The following is a 15,355-nucleotide window of genomic DNA, read 5'->3' as shown; positions in this document are numbered from 1 at the left end:
TGAGACAAGTACAAAGGATCTCTAAAAGAGAGAAAGGAATTGTACAGTTTAATAGCAGACTGGATAGGCTGCATGGTCTTTACCGTCCATCATTTTCTATGTTTCTTTTGATAGCTGAATGGGATTCTAATTGCTGAATTAATACAAATGCTTGCATAGCTTCTACCATTTATACACATACATTTTGTTAAATGGCAATTTCTTGAAGTCGGGCTCATAAATTGACAAAAAGGTGCAAATGGCTGGGAAGTGTACAACTTAGCTCACTGGCTGAGAATTATTTCTATTCACTTTTGATAAAGGAGCCCAGTGATTGCATAGGCACACTTACCATAACTGTATCTTTATTTTGGTAAACAGTTTTCTTTTTTTTGCATAGCAATGAATCTCTACCAAGCCAAGAGACTTGCACAGAATTTCTGAAAGTCACAAGGTATGAAAACATAACTCCTTGTAAAAATAAAATCCTATGTTTACTAAATACCTCCTCTACCATTTAAGATTTGTAAAATCCATCTTCTCCCAGGAAAGTTATTTTTTGTCCCTCAACCATGACTAATGAGTCTTCAAAACATGGCAACCATACTACCATATCCATACTATAAAACAAGTCAAAATAGTAGACATTTCCATATCAGAGCCTCCAAGGATTTCATGTAGCTTCAAGTTAAAAATGAATTAAAAATTTCCTTTATAGGCTATGGGGCTCATTTTCAAATGAGAAACACTTCCAAAAACTGACATAAATCTGCATTTTGATGTTTTTCTCACAAAAACGTCCAAATTAGTATTTTGTAAACCAATTTTTAGATGTTTTTCTATGAAGTCCATCAAAAGTGCATTCAAATCACAAGGGGGCATATCAGGGGTGCATTAATGGTGGGATCGGGGCGTTCCTAACACTTGGACGTTTTTCTGCCATAACGGAACAAAACAAAAACATCCAGAGCTATAAGTTGGACGTTTTGGTCCTGACCTGTTTTATAAATGAATAAACCACAAAAAAGAGCCCTAAATGACCAGATGACCACTGGAGGGAATTAGGGATGACCTCTCCTTACTCCCCCAGTGGTCATTAACCCCTCCCACCCCCCAACCCCCAAAAAAGTGAATAAAAACATTACTTACCAGCCTCTATATCAGTCTCAGGTGTTATACTCAGGTACATCCATTAGAGCAGAATGCGGGTCCCTGGAGTAGTCTAGTGGTGAGTGCAGTGCATGCAGACAGGTGGACCCAGGTCCATATCTCCCCCTACTTGTTACACTTGTGGTGGAAACTGTGAATCCTCCAAAACTCACCAGAAACCTATTATACCCACATATAGGTGCCCCCTTCACCTATAAGAGCTATTGTAATGATGTACAGTTGGGATAGTGGGTTTGGGGTGGGTTTGGGGGGGACAGGCAGGATAAGGGAGCAATGGTGAGCTGTGTACCTGGAAGCATTAATTTGAAGTCCACTGCAGTGCCCCCTAGGGTGTCCCATTGCTCTCCTGGGATGAGTGTGTGGTCAGTCTAATAAGAATGCTGGCTCCTCCTACATCCTAATAGCTTGATTTTGTGTGTTTTTCACCTGGACATTTTTTTTTTTCAAAAATGGACCAAAAAGATAAACACACAGAGCACAAAAACATCTAGCAAATAGACATTTTCGAAAAAAAAAAAAAATAGACTTTTTCTTTTCGAAAATGGCTATATTCCCCACTTGAATTTTAGATGTTTTTAACAAAACGTCCAAAGTTGAACTTAGATGTCATACCGAAAATGCCCCTCCATATGAGCCTCACCACTGAACAGTTTCCTGCAGTGGTTCAGAGATGGAACTCTTAATCAACCCTCAGTAAATGGATCAGAATGGGACATACTCTATAACGTGAATCTAGAACTAAATCTTACGCCACGGTGATTCAGTTTCGGTTTAAGAAATGGAGCCCCTATTTTTCATGCGTAAAGTTGTGTTATTTCTTACCTCCAGAACTTTCAATCGTTCAAGCAGTAGTTTGGTCTTATCTTTCTCTCCTTCAGTGCTGCTAATTTCGCTTTTCGAATCCTCATCTACTGGCAAGCGGTGACCTTCCATTTTAGTTTTCTGCTTTCTCTCCTCTTCTGACAGTTTTTCCTACAATGATCAATAGTTATTTCAATAATTAAGCAATGCGCATCATAGGCAGAAGCTGTGCTTTTGACTTCTTCTTCCTATTTTTTTAAATGTACATTTCTCTGCATGATGCTAATTGTAAGTAATTACAAGCCTGCTGGGTTGTTTTTACCACAGAACATTTTCATTCACATCTATAAGCTATCACTACTACTTGCAAAATGTAGGTGACAGCCAGTGATATAGAACTGATACAGGACTTATTTGCTACCACAACTAAGATTTGGTTTTACTGTTGGAGGCAGAGAACCAACAATGTTATCGCTGAGCCTCTATGCATCAGAAACTAGGGATGGGCATTCGTTTGCAACAATATGGGAAATGTCAATGATATATCTCATATGAAAATAATCTGGGGTTCACCAAAACTGGTTTCTTCCAACGTTATCACAAAAAATATATTAGAAACCTAACACTACATCAACATCGTCTAGAGTTCTTTGCTTCTAAATTCAAATTGATGTATAGATAATATTCTTTTAGTGCTCAGATTGCAGTGTATATGTATTGCAGCCATAAAACAGCTTTTGGCTGCAATACATACACTGCAATCTGAGCACTAAAAGAATATTATCTATACATCAATTTGCATTTAGAAGTAAAGAACTCTAGACGATGTTGATGTAGTGTTAGGTTTCTAATATATATTTTTGTAATGATATATCTCATGTCATATGTTGCTATCAAACAAAAAGGAGCAGAAAAAAAATGAAAATTAATTTTTTATTGTTTACCAATAGCGGTGCACGCTCTTTATAGAGACTGCACTACGTGTCCAAAGAGGGCACGCATATCCCCAAAATCTATAAAGGTCACCCAAATTTGGATGTGGGTCCCAGATCCACATGCAAACTAATTAGTTAATGAGCCATTTTGATGTTAATTGGCACTAATTAGAACTTATGCTCGGATCTGCCTATGTGCTAATCTGTAACACTGTGTGCCTAAATTGTCTCACATGTGCAACTCAAAAGGGGGCTGACCAGGGAAGGGGTCATGGATAAGTGAGGAGCATTCCCAAAATTTAGACACACAAGCTTATTTTCGAAAGAGATCGCCGGCCAACTTCCGACACAAATCACTTTCCTGATGTAAAACATATTACATAATCCATAAAATTATCCCCTATATGGTAAAATCAATAGTTATCATCTTACCATAGTACTAACACAGTACAAACAGTGAAAATAGTCATTTTAAGGTTAAGAGGGCAATTTTCAAAGGTATGTCTATACACTTGAACTTAGGGTACCTTCTCAAGGAATTTGTATAATCTGAGGAGCATTTCGCCGGCTTCACTTGGTCCATTTTCTTTTAGGACCAAGTCTCAAAAAAGTGCCCCAATTGACCAGATGACCACTGGAGGGAATCAGGGATCACCTTCCCTTACTCCCCCAGTGGTCACCAACCCCCTCCCACCCACAAAAAACCCAGCCTCTATGTCAGCCTGAAATGTCATACCCAGCTCCCTGACAGCAGTATGCAGGTCCCTGGAGCAGTTTTTAATGGGTGCAGTGCACTTCAGGCAGGTGGACCCAGGCCCATCCCCCCCCCAACTATTACACTTGTGGTGGTAAATGGGAGCCCTCCAACCCCCCCCCCAAATCCTCTGTACCCAAATGTAGGTGCCCCCCTTCACCCATAAGGGCTACGGTAATGGTGTAGAGTTGTGGGGAGTGGGTTTGGGGGGGATTTGGGGGCTCAGCACCCAAGGTAAGGGAGCTATGCACCTGGAAGCTATTTTTATTTTTAATTTTTAGAAGCGCCCCCTAGGGTGCCCGGTTGGTGTCCTGGCATGTCAGGGGGACCAGTGCACTACAAATGTTGGTCCTCCCATGACCAAATGCCTTGGATTTGACCGGGTTTGAGATGGCCGGCCTCGGTTTCCATTATCGGCGAAAACTGATGCCGGCCATCTCAAACCTGGCCATCTCTGACATTTGGCCGGCCCCAACCGTATTATCGAAACGAAAGATGGCTGGCCATCTTTTTCGATAATAAGGTTCGGGACCGCCTTTTGCAGCGCCGGCCATATAGATGGCCGGCGCCATTCAATTATGCCCCTCCGCGGCACCTCTGAAGGCTTACAATAACTATCAATAGTTACTCTTAGTATCATGCAGGTTTACAATTAGTCAAAAGAAAAGCTTGCCAGACAGTGTGGAAGTGGTAGAAGTATAAAATTCCTTTCAGCATGTAAGGAACTTGACACTAGATGTAAAGAAGCAGTATGACATGCAAAGAGAGACTTAATTCTCATCATTGCCATGTCTGTGAGAACAAGTCTAAACTCCTTTTTAGCTTGGCTTTCAACTCATCTGAGAGTTCTTCGCATCCTGAAGAAGATTTGGCCGTCTTCAAATTCATTTGCTTAATGTTACTATAGGAAAATCTCTTCTATTCCAGAAGAATTCTCTCCCTCACTCTGATCTTCAGTAATTATTTTAAAGAGTTCCAGAGGCGACCTGGGAAATTATAGACCAGTGAGCCTGACATTGGTGCCAGGCAAAATGGTAGAGATTATTATAAAGAACAACATTCCTGAACATATACATAGGCAAGACTTAGGGGAGATATACTGAGTGGAGTGGAATAGGCAGATGTGAATTGCTTGTTTACTTTTTCCAAAAAAACAAGGACTAGGAGGCACACAATGAAGCTAAGTAGTAAATTTAAAAAATGGAGAAAATATTTCTTCACTCAGCATGTAATTAAACTCTGGAATTCATTGCTAAAGAATGTGTTAAAAGCAATTACCTTAGCAGGGTTTGAAAAAGGTTTGGCTAAGTTCTAACAAGAGAAGTGGGGTGGAAAAGGGCCTTTTCCCTTTTCCACCCCAGGGCTTGGTTTCAGAGTTCTAGGTGTTAATAAGACCTGTTTTGAAGAATATATATATATATATATATATATATATATACATATATATATATATATTACTACTACTACTACTATTTAACATTTCTAGAGCGCTACAAAGTGTACGCAGCGCTGTACAAACACAGAAGAAAGACAGTCCCTGCTCAAAGAGCTTACAATCTAATAGACAAAAATATATATATATATACACATATATATATATATATATACATATATATATAAATATATATATATATACACACACACTATCATTCTATCAAATTTCAACTACCAGACTTCCTGGATAATGCCCTATGTCCCCAGGTCACTGGGTTCCTGTTGCATCCATAGTACTGAGATGGCACCTGTAGCACTGACAAGTGACATTTTCACGAACCTTGATGATAACGGACACAGTCCTATTTTTACTACAGATGAGTGTGGTATTTGCTTGCTTACCTAAAAGAGCTGGAAATGAATGGTTCTATCCTAGACTGATTTAGATAATTTCTATTGGGTTGCTCTTTCTGGGTAGTCTGGATTTTTTAATCTCCTTTGTCTCATGTGGGGTTTCTTGAGGATCAATCCTATCACCTGTTCTTTTCAAACTCTTTCTTTCACTGTTATTCTTATTGATTCAAGTTTTTGGAATTAGTAGCAACGTTTACGCAGATGGCATTCAATTAGTTTCTCTAATAAATTGCCTTTGTCTTCATCTGAGCAATTTGAAATCCTGACTAGGTGTCATTGCTTGCTGGCTATTTCAACACAAACTGAGCTAAATGTACACAAAATCGGAGGAAATGTGGTTTAGCCAGTGGAAGGCTCTGCCACTGTTAGCACCTATAATTCAAGATACCCTTAAGGAAGAGGTGACCACACTAAGGACTGCACTGGGCTCACATATAAACTTTAATAGTCATATGTTATGCTTGTTTTTTTAACGCATAACTAGCAGAAGAAAGGAGGTGTTGATGCCCCTCTACAAGTCGGTGAGGCCCCACTTGGAGTATTGTGTTCAGTTTTGGAGGCCGTATCTTGCTAAAGATGTAAAAAGACTGGAAGCGGTGCAAAGAAAAGCTACAAAAATGGTATGGGATTTGCAATGCAAACCGTATGAGGAGAGACTTGCTGACCTGAACATGTATACCTTGGAGGAAAGGAGAAACAGGGGTGACATGATACAGACGTTCAAATATTTGAAAGGTATTAATCCACAAATGAACCTTTTCCGGAGACGGGAAGGCGGTAGAACTAGAGGACATAAATTGAGGTTGAAGGGGGGCAGACTCAGGACTAATGTCAGAAAGTCTTTTTTCACGGAGAGGGTGGTGGATATGTGGAATGCCCTCCCGCGGGAGGTGGTGGAGATGAAAATGGTAATGGAATTCAAACATGCGTGGGACAAACACACAGGAATCCGGTTTAGAAGGAATGGTTCCATGGAATCTTAGCGGAGATTGGGTGGCGACGCCAGTAATTGGGGAAACAAAACGGGAGCTGGGCAGACTTCTATGATCTATGCCCGGATCATGACTGAATAGATAGGGATGGGCTGGAGTGTAAATTTTAAGGGGCTTCGATGTTAGCTTCAGAACTTAGCGCAAGAACAGTACTGGGCAGACTTCTACAGTCTGTGCCCTGAGAAAGGTAAGGACAAATCAAACTCGGGTATACATATAAAGTAACACATATCATGTAAAATGAGTTTATCTTGTTGGGCAGACTGGATGGACCGTACAGGTCTTTATCTGCTGTCATTTACTATGTTACTATGTTGTTTCAGAGACATTTTCTTTTTTATGCATATTGGGCTAAATTCTATATATGACACCTAAAAAATGGCACTGAAAAAAATATATAGATGTATTCTATAAACTACGCCTAAATTTTGGCATGGTTCCTAGAATACACCTAGTGCTTATCAACGCAACTACATGTAGTCACAGGCAGTTATGCCTACACCTAAATTAAGCGCAGACTGGGTGTATTCTATAACAACACGCATAGCTTTTAGAAACACCCATGACACACCCATTCCATGCCTATGTCCATATCCCCTCTTCAGCAGTGCACATTTGAATTTATGCGCATCACTTTACAGAATACACTAAGTAAGTTGTGCGCGTAAACTCTAAAGCCAATTAGTATCAATAATTGCTTGTTAACTAGCAATTATTGGCACTGATTGGCTTGTTAGCTAATTAAGTTGTGCATGCAAATCCAGAATACAACCAGATTTGCACACGCCATTAAGTCACACTATATAGAATTCGAGGGAACGTGTCTCCTCCAGCCATTTTGGATTTAGAGGACATTCAAGACCCTCCCTCCATGCCTTTGTGTTTAGTCAATTAGATATGGTAGAATCCTATTTCTAGACCTTACAGTTATTGGATGAACAGGGAGCAAAGGTAGGCACAGGGGGGCCTTCCTAGACTAGACCATGGGGAGGGGTTGGGTAGTAAGCTACATTTCAAGGGGGTTGGGAGACTTCTACATGGTACAAGCAGGAGGAGGGGAAGGGAAGGAGGAGCGCTTTTTGAGGGATGACAGGAGGGATAGTGTGGGCACAAAAAAAAAAACGCTACGCGAGTACCAGCAAAATTCAGTGTCGGCACCCATATAGGTAAGTGGCTTGAATTAGGACAGCTTTTGAGCTGTCCTAAATTTGACCACTTAGGTATGCAGGTGCCAGCATTGAATACTGCTGGATCCTCCCCAACGCTGTCACCTGTAAAATCCCTGACCTGCCCATTTTTTAAAATGTCTAGTTTAGTGCCACTGAATATTGGGGGTTATCAGTCACAGGCGATTGAAGCAGACAGGAGCCTTTCCTGCCCCCTTACATCACTTTGAATCAGGGCCGCAGAGAGGGGGGTGGAGGTGGGGCGAACTTCCCCCGAGCTTAGCCTCCAAGGGGGGCCGTCACCAGCAAGATTATTCCTGCCTGCTTCCGGGTCTGCCCTCTTCTGCTCCTGTGTGGCATTAGCGCAATATCGTATTCATGCAATCATCTGGGTCATGACTCCCGGCATGGACAGAAGCAGAAGAGGACAGACAGTGGGAGAAGGCAGGCAGAAAGAGGCTTTCTAGCCCCTTGGATGCAGAGAAAGGAAGGTAAGGGGGTGGGCGGGCGAGAGGGAGTGGCGGCGTGAGGGGGTGGCATGTGACGGTCTGGTTCTGCCCCGGGCCAGGCTGTGTCTCTCGGCGGCCCTGCTTTGAATATCTGGCCATTTATATTTACCTGTAGTATGGTTCTTGTGTTTATATCTTTTTTTTCCCCCTAAAAGTCTGTGCCTCTCTGTTATATTTTATTAATTATATTGTAAACTGTTTCTTTGTTTTATTATATATTGATTGCAAATTGCTGCTTATTTTTATTGTTATTTTGTGGTTAAAGTGCTTTGACGTGCCAAATGACAGATAGCATAGCAAGTGTTTAAATTAAATGAAACTAAGCTTTAACGCACAGATTTTTCTACAGTCAGTCTAATTGTAATCAAGAATCTAACTGTACAAACCAAAATTCAGCACATGTATCTCTATTTAAGGGTCTATTCAGTGTTAATGCATGAAAACATACATTATTAGTGAATAGGTTCCAGTGTACAAGATGGGCTCTATAGCACAGTACACATATTTTGGTGCATTATTGCTTGTGGTAACTTTGTAAGCAATGCTCACCTACCCTTACACCTCTCCTACTCCCTTCACTCTTGCCCATTCCCCTCCACCTCATCTACCCTCCAATTGCTCACTTACCCTTGCCCATACTTCTCCTACTCCCCTCATCCCTGCATTTCTACATTCCTATTTCTTTTATTACTCTGATAATACTCAACTTATTTCTCTCCACCAATACTTTGTAATCCCAATTACTATGTAAGCTGCATTGAACCTGCTGTGAGTGGGAAAGCGCGGGGTACAAATGTAATAAATAAATACATAAATAAATAGATAGATAGACTCTTAGCCAGGAGTACAATACATAGAACTCACTGTCTCACTGGTCTGTCTCCCTTTTGATGCCAATCAGTTGAATACTGAAGGCAACACATCACAATATTTGATTGAAGTGTTTAAAAAAAAGTATCTACTGCCTATGAAGATATTTTGGGGGCGGGCAACTGGACTAATGGATGATGTGTTTAGCTGTTTTTTCTCCCACAAGATTGATGACAATACAATTGGAATGGGATAGGGTTCAGAGAAAATAGTTTTTGAACCGGGTAGGGCTTTTGGTCCAAAAGTTGATGTGCACCATTTCCTTTCTTTACTGGTGAAAGAAATCAGGGATATGTTGAGAGAGATTACAGTTACTTCCTGTCAGTTGGATCCAATCCTTATGGGTTTTCTTAAGGAAGGGGGGTTAACTTATCCCTATGTACTTTCCTCATTTATTGAAGCAGATAGTCGTCTCCATGTTTTTAAAGGATATGGCCATAGACACTTTTTAGGTGCCATCATATTGTCCAGACTCTCAGTTGTCCTTTCTGAGTAACTGTACTGAGTGACCTATATATAGACAAGTTTTAGAATGTGTGGAGGGAGTCAGTTGCTTCAGTTCAATACACGTGTTCTGTAACTTATGACTCGCCAGAGAGTTTCATATTATCACCATTACTCTCTGACCTGCATGTTGGTTGAATTTATAGAGAGACATGGAATGCCATGTCATTTGTTTTCAAATGAAATCCAGTTATGGTTGAATGTGATGAGAACCAGTCTGCAATTATTGATCAGGTTAATGGATGTCTGAATGATGTTTTCTGCTGTTTAAGTTGGTATAATAGAAACTCAACCCTGCTAAATCATGTCATTTATGGATTGGTAGATGTGGCCATGAATTGTTGAAGTGTTCATCTATTGATGGGTTTCCATTGAATTGTAAAGAGGTAGTTAGGACCCGGGTGTACTGATAAACAGTTATTTATCTTTAACAAACCAAATTTCCTCAACGGTGACGGCATCCTTTTGTAGATTACACCTACTGAGATGGATTCATTTTTTGATCAATAAAATCAACTTGACTACATTGGTCCATGCTTTCATTGCATCTCAGCTGGAATTATTATAACAGCCTTTAGTGTGGTCTTCCAAAGTTTCAGGTTCAACTAGTCCACAGCACTGCTGCTTCAATATTAAGGAATTTGAAATCATCTGATCAAATGACTCATGTTTGATATTGTTTTATTGAGTACTCATTGAATACTGGATTCAGTTTAAAATCCTTTGACTGGTATTTCAGGCATTGTTCTGAGATGGGCCATTATATCTGCAATCTTTAATTCAGGTTTATCAAGCTTTGTAGGATTTCTGTTTATCACAGCAATTTCTTCTCAGAGTGCCAGAGAGGGTTAAATTACAGGATAACCAGCCAGTGTGACCTTTTAGTGTATGGCCTTAAATTGTGGAATATTTTTCCATTGGACTTATGTCTCAAGAGGTTTTATCCCTCCTTTAAAAGGAAATCAAAAGCCTAGGTTTATTCCAAAGTTTTTAATTAGTTGGGAGGTTTAATTGGGTGATTGGTGGTGGTGGTGGTAGGGGAGGGGGTTATGATTCTTATTTAATTGGGATGTAAAGATGATGATTGAGGTTTTATAGAAAATGTTTTGTTCAATATTTAGGACTCTTATTGTAAAAATAGAAGTAAAAGTTTTGCACATGCAAATAGTCTTCATTTTGTTTTCTAAGAGAATAAATATTACCTTGCAGTTTCTTCAAGAGTCTCAAATGTTTCAGCCTTATTACTGAGAGACTTTCAGTCTTGCTTTTGCAGTTCACTGCATTGCTACAAATATCTCCCTGTTCTGTGTTGTGAATTTAGTTGGCTCTACTTTTGACATCTTTTGTACCCAATGTCATGGGAAGGCAATCTGTCAGTAGATTATCTATTTCAAAGTCCTTTGAAGTCCTTCATAAACTGTTTTTCCAGTGACTTGGTAGAGGATTAAATTGTATCACCTGATAATTACCTTTCCTTGAATTCTACCTGAACTGTCTAGAGAAGTGAGGATTCCACTCTCCCGTCAGCAGGTGGAGACAGAACAAAACTGTTCAGTTCTCTACAAAGCCTGCTGCAGAAGAGAAACCAAAGCTGACTAATGTTCCTGCATGGCATGCCTCACACCAACTTTTTTTTTTTAAATCAAGCCAGTGGGAGCAGACTTCCTGTTTCCCCTGTACCTCAGATATATGCTGTCTCCTGAAGTCCTCACCACATCTCTGCCTCCGAAGCACACAATTCTGAACTATTCAGGAAAGATTGAATAAAGGGAAATTATCAGATAATGTAATTTAACCTTCCTCGTCATCCTTGCTTGGCCAGTTCATATAAGTGGAATGTACACAAAATATATTTCTATGATGGGTGAGGGGAGTGCCTGATAGTTTTGAGGATCTTTGCTCCAGGCCTGACATATTTCCTAATTTTTAATTCTAGCCTGTAGTATCTTGAGAATGCAAGAATGACAATATGACTGCCTTATAATTATCCTCCTGAGGAATAGACCCACATACCACCTAGGAAACTACAAGAACTTGAGGGGGGGGGGGCAGCAGAAGGAGGAGGACCCTACTGACCCTTGTAAGAAGGTGATGGTATTGGAAGCAATTTCTCTGGCTTTTTGGGTTGAGCTGCTGGCATTGCCAATAAGGGTTATTTGAAGACTATAAGATTGCACAGGAATGTAGGAGTTTTGGGAACAGCAGAAGGAAGAGGAGTACCTGAGGATATAAAGCAGTCTGTGACAGACCTTGTGAAATGTTGAAAGCAGTTTTTCCAGTGCTTTGGGGCTGCATGCTGACATCATCAATAAGGGCCACTTGAAGAGTATAAGACCGCTTAAGATTGCAAAAGAGTTGGAAACCAGGGGCGTAGCCACGGGCAGGCCCAGGTGGGCCTGGGCCCACTCAATTTGGGGTCAGGCCCGCCCAACAGCAGTGTTTCTGCACAGCGATTCCAGTCACAGGCTCGGCTCGTAGCGATTCCGACATACTGCCTGCCGCTCAACAATCTCCTTGCAGCTACTAAGCGCTAACCCGGAAGCCTCTCCTCTGCCGCATCTTGACTGGGTAGAAACCAGAAGCTGTGGCAGAGGAGAGGCTTCCAGGTTAGCGCTTAGTAGCCGCAAGGAGATTGTTGAGCGGCAGCCGGAAGGCAGCATGTGGGAATCGCTGCGAGCCGAGCCTGCGACCGGAATTGCTGCAAGCTACAGGAACACTGCTGCTGGGCGGGCCTGCAAGGAGGGTGAGGGAAGATGGGGTGAAAGTTGCTGCACGGGGGAAGGGATGATGAGAAATAGATGTTGCACAGGGGAGGGAAGAGGGGGGACAGCAGCTGCACAGGGGGGGAGGGAAGATGGAAAAATGAGGCATGGTGGGTGAGGGAGATGCTGCATGGGGAAGAAGGGAGAGATGCAGCAAAGGGGTGGAGGGGTTAGGAAGGGAGAAGTCTTGGCTGCATATGAGGTGGAGGGGAGGGAGACATGCTGCACAGAGAGGGGATAGGTGGTGAGAGGGGGAGAAATGTTGAACATAGGGATGGAGAAGAGGGAGAAATGGTGGGCATAGGGGTGGAGGGAAGGGAGAAATGTTAGACATGATGGCAGAGGGAAGGATTTGGTCGTTTTTTGCAACTACATTCTACTACTACTACTTAACATTTCTAAAGCCCTACTAGGGTTACGCAGCGCTGTACAATTTAACATAGAGGGACAGTCTCTGCTCAAAGAGCTTACAATCTACATTCAAAGTGGTTTACATATATTCACGTACTTATTTTGCACCAGGGGCAATGGAGGGTTAAGTGACTTGCCCAGAGTCACAAGGAGCTGCAGTGGGACTCAAACTCAGTTCCCCAAGATCAAAGTCCACTGCACTAACCACTAGGCTACTCCTCCACTCCTAGAGAAACAGCTGTATGCACAGGAACTCCTACTTGACCAGTAGCAGCCACAGAACCATCAGAAATCGAGGAGGATCATAGGCGCCTGGTATAAGAGGCTTGGGGAGGCTATGCCTCCCCAGACACAGCAGGATGGATCAGCTGTTTCTATAGAAATGCTAAATAGTATTAGTAGTAGTTCTCCTGCGAGCCCTGCTGCTCTGGGGGGGGGGGGGGGGATTTAAATAGCAGCAGTGAAAGCCGTCTCTAGCCTTGTGTATAACCAGTTGTAATTTGATTATCTTACTGCTGGGAGAGCAGAGCAGGGGGGTTGGCTGGAGGTGTTCTGGGTTGCCAGGGAGATATTTAACTAGGATCATGAATTCCTGCACATGAGCAGTTCACACCAAAGAGACTTGCACTGACCCTTGAAATTTTAAATCTGCTAAAAATAAGTTTTAAAAGTATTTGCATTAAATCTAATTGCAGAATTTAGGTGCTAGGAAGTGGGATTAGTATGCTATGTACTCAAATTTGCTCAAGCCATATGCAAATTAGTCCGTTTTGGGGAGATTCTCATTTGCATATTTATGGGTAAAAATTGTTGGAAATGTTTACAGCCTTAATGTTAGGGCATGGCTCTGATCAAAAATGTGAACTCTGATCCAAAAACGAAGGGTTTAGCTAGTGTTTTTGACTAAAAATTCCCATTAGAGTGTCTATATGTTAATCTGCATTCAAATAGAGCTCTCTGATTGGATGAGCAGCTCCTGTTAGAAAATCTGCCCGAGAACAGAGAGGAGAGAAGAGAATCAAAGGGTGGGTGGGTGTGGATGGCTGGAGGGGTGGGGGGAGCAGGGGAGCGAGGACAAGAAATGAAGAAGAAAGGCAGAAAGTAAAGAAATAAATGGCAAGGAAGCCCTGGAAACGGAGTTAAGAGGACAGATAGCAGCAGAATTGGATACTGGGCCAGAATGATCAGAAAAACAAAGTCACCAGACAACAAAGGTAGAAAAGATCATTTTATTTTCATTATAGTGCTTGGAATATGTCCACTTTGAGAATCAGGTGCTCAACATTAAATGTTTATATTTATTTACTTATGTATGGCATTTTATCCCACATTAAACATGAATTAGGATGTTTTGTGGCTGTACATGAGAATTGTGATATTATGATCCTTGTTTCATATTGTTGACGGTCTGCATTTTCCGTATGGGTGGTATATTGGTGTATTAGGTTCTGCCCAGTGTAATATTTATGGTACAGTAAGGTTCTGAGTGTGTTTTTGCACAAAGTTGTGCATAGTGTTTTGCAGTTGAGTGATTGTGGTTAGTATATGCTTTGAGCAACCACTTTATTCTTTGACATACAGTATGATACATATCTAATATCTAAATTTAATAAAAGGTATTAATTGTGACTTTTATTTTTATTTATTTATTTTTTCTGTGTGTTATCAGACAATTATGGATTTAAGCCCCACCCCTAACCCCACCCCCTTTATTCTCCACCGACCGCCTATGAGGAGGATATAACCCCCATCACTTCCCTAAAAGGCATCGATGGAACCTCCAACAGTGAGGGCTCACCTTTCCTGAGCTGAGCTTTCTCAGATTCCATTCACAGTGTTTCCCAGATGCCACTCTTCTGAACAGAGGTCTGTTGCATATCTGGAACATCCTGATGTACTGGTGCAAAGAACAGAGTTAGCGCTGTCTTCAGCTCCAACAGAAATCCCAAAGGTGAATTCTCAATGGAGCAGTCAATCTACCAAGTGGTCATCACAACATGACTATCCTGTACAGCAGACTAATTCTTGGTCTTCCTTTTCCTATTCCCCATGAAATGACCAGAGGCATACAAAGTAAGAACAAGCAAAAAGTAGAAAAAAAATGTAAAATGTGGCACTAGCAGCCATCTTAGATTCCCCGCTAAAGGAAGGTGCTGTTTGGATCTTCTGATGGCTTTATCTGTTGTGCCCGACATGACAGTTCTCTTAGGAACTGTATTTGGAAACAAGAACAATTTTACTTGTAAGATTCACAGGCTTTTGTCTTGCTCCTTGCAAAAGAACATTTATTTGGCAGCAATTCTAGTAACTACCAACTATCTAATTACATATATTTCTAATACAGGCATGCATGGTCTTCAAAACTTTTCAGTCTGGGCATGTGCCACCCAGATTTATTCACAAATTAATCAATGTGGTTTTCTCCAATGCATAAATCCCTTCTGTATGGGAAATATGTGCTGTGTTAAAAAGTGTGAATTAATTCCTTAATTCTGAGCACAGTGAAAAGTCCTAAGTGGCAGAAGAGCATTAAAATATGCTAGGCAAATTCTTTTTCAATGAGCAATAGCAGTAGAAGTGATACTAAAGTATAAGTAATTTACCAGTTATAGGCTCTATTTACAAAGGCATGCTAGCGTTTTTAGTGTGCACTA

General features: G+C 41.2%; 1 protein-coding gene across 1 annotated transcript in view; it reads right to left on the bottom strand.

Moving 5' to 3' along the window:
- The window catches only part of NCKAP5 (NCK associated protein 5), an 898,061-nt gene that overhangs the window by 359,269 nt on the left and 523,437 nt on the right, over positions 1–15,355 (bottom strand). The window contains exon 6 of the mRNA XM_030209965.1: positions 1,972–2,121. Within this exon, the coding sequence (XP_030065825.1) occupies positions 1,972–2,121 (150 nt within the window). The remainder of the gene's footprint in view (positions 1–1,971; positions 2,122–15,355) is intronic.

Source organism: Microcaecilia unicolor, chromosome 7, assembly GCF_901765095.1.
Source record: "Microcaecilia unicolor chromosome 7, aMicUni1.1, whole genome shotgun sequence".
In the NCBI taxonomy this organism is placed as follows: domain Eukaryota; kingdom Metazoa; phylum Chordata; class Amphibia; order Gymnophiona; family Siphonopidae; genus Microcaecilia; species Microcaecilia unicolor.
This window is presented reverse-complemented; position numbering and strand designations above follow the sequence as displayed.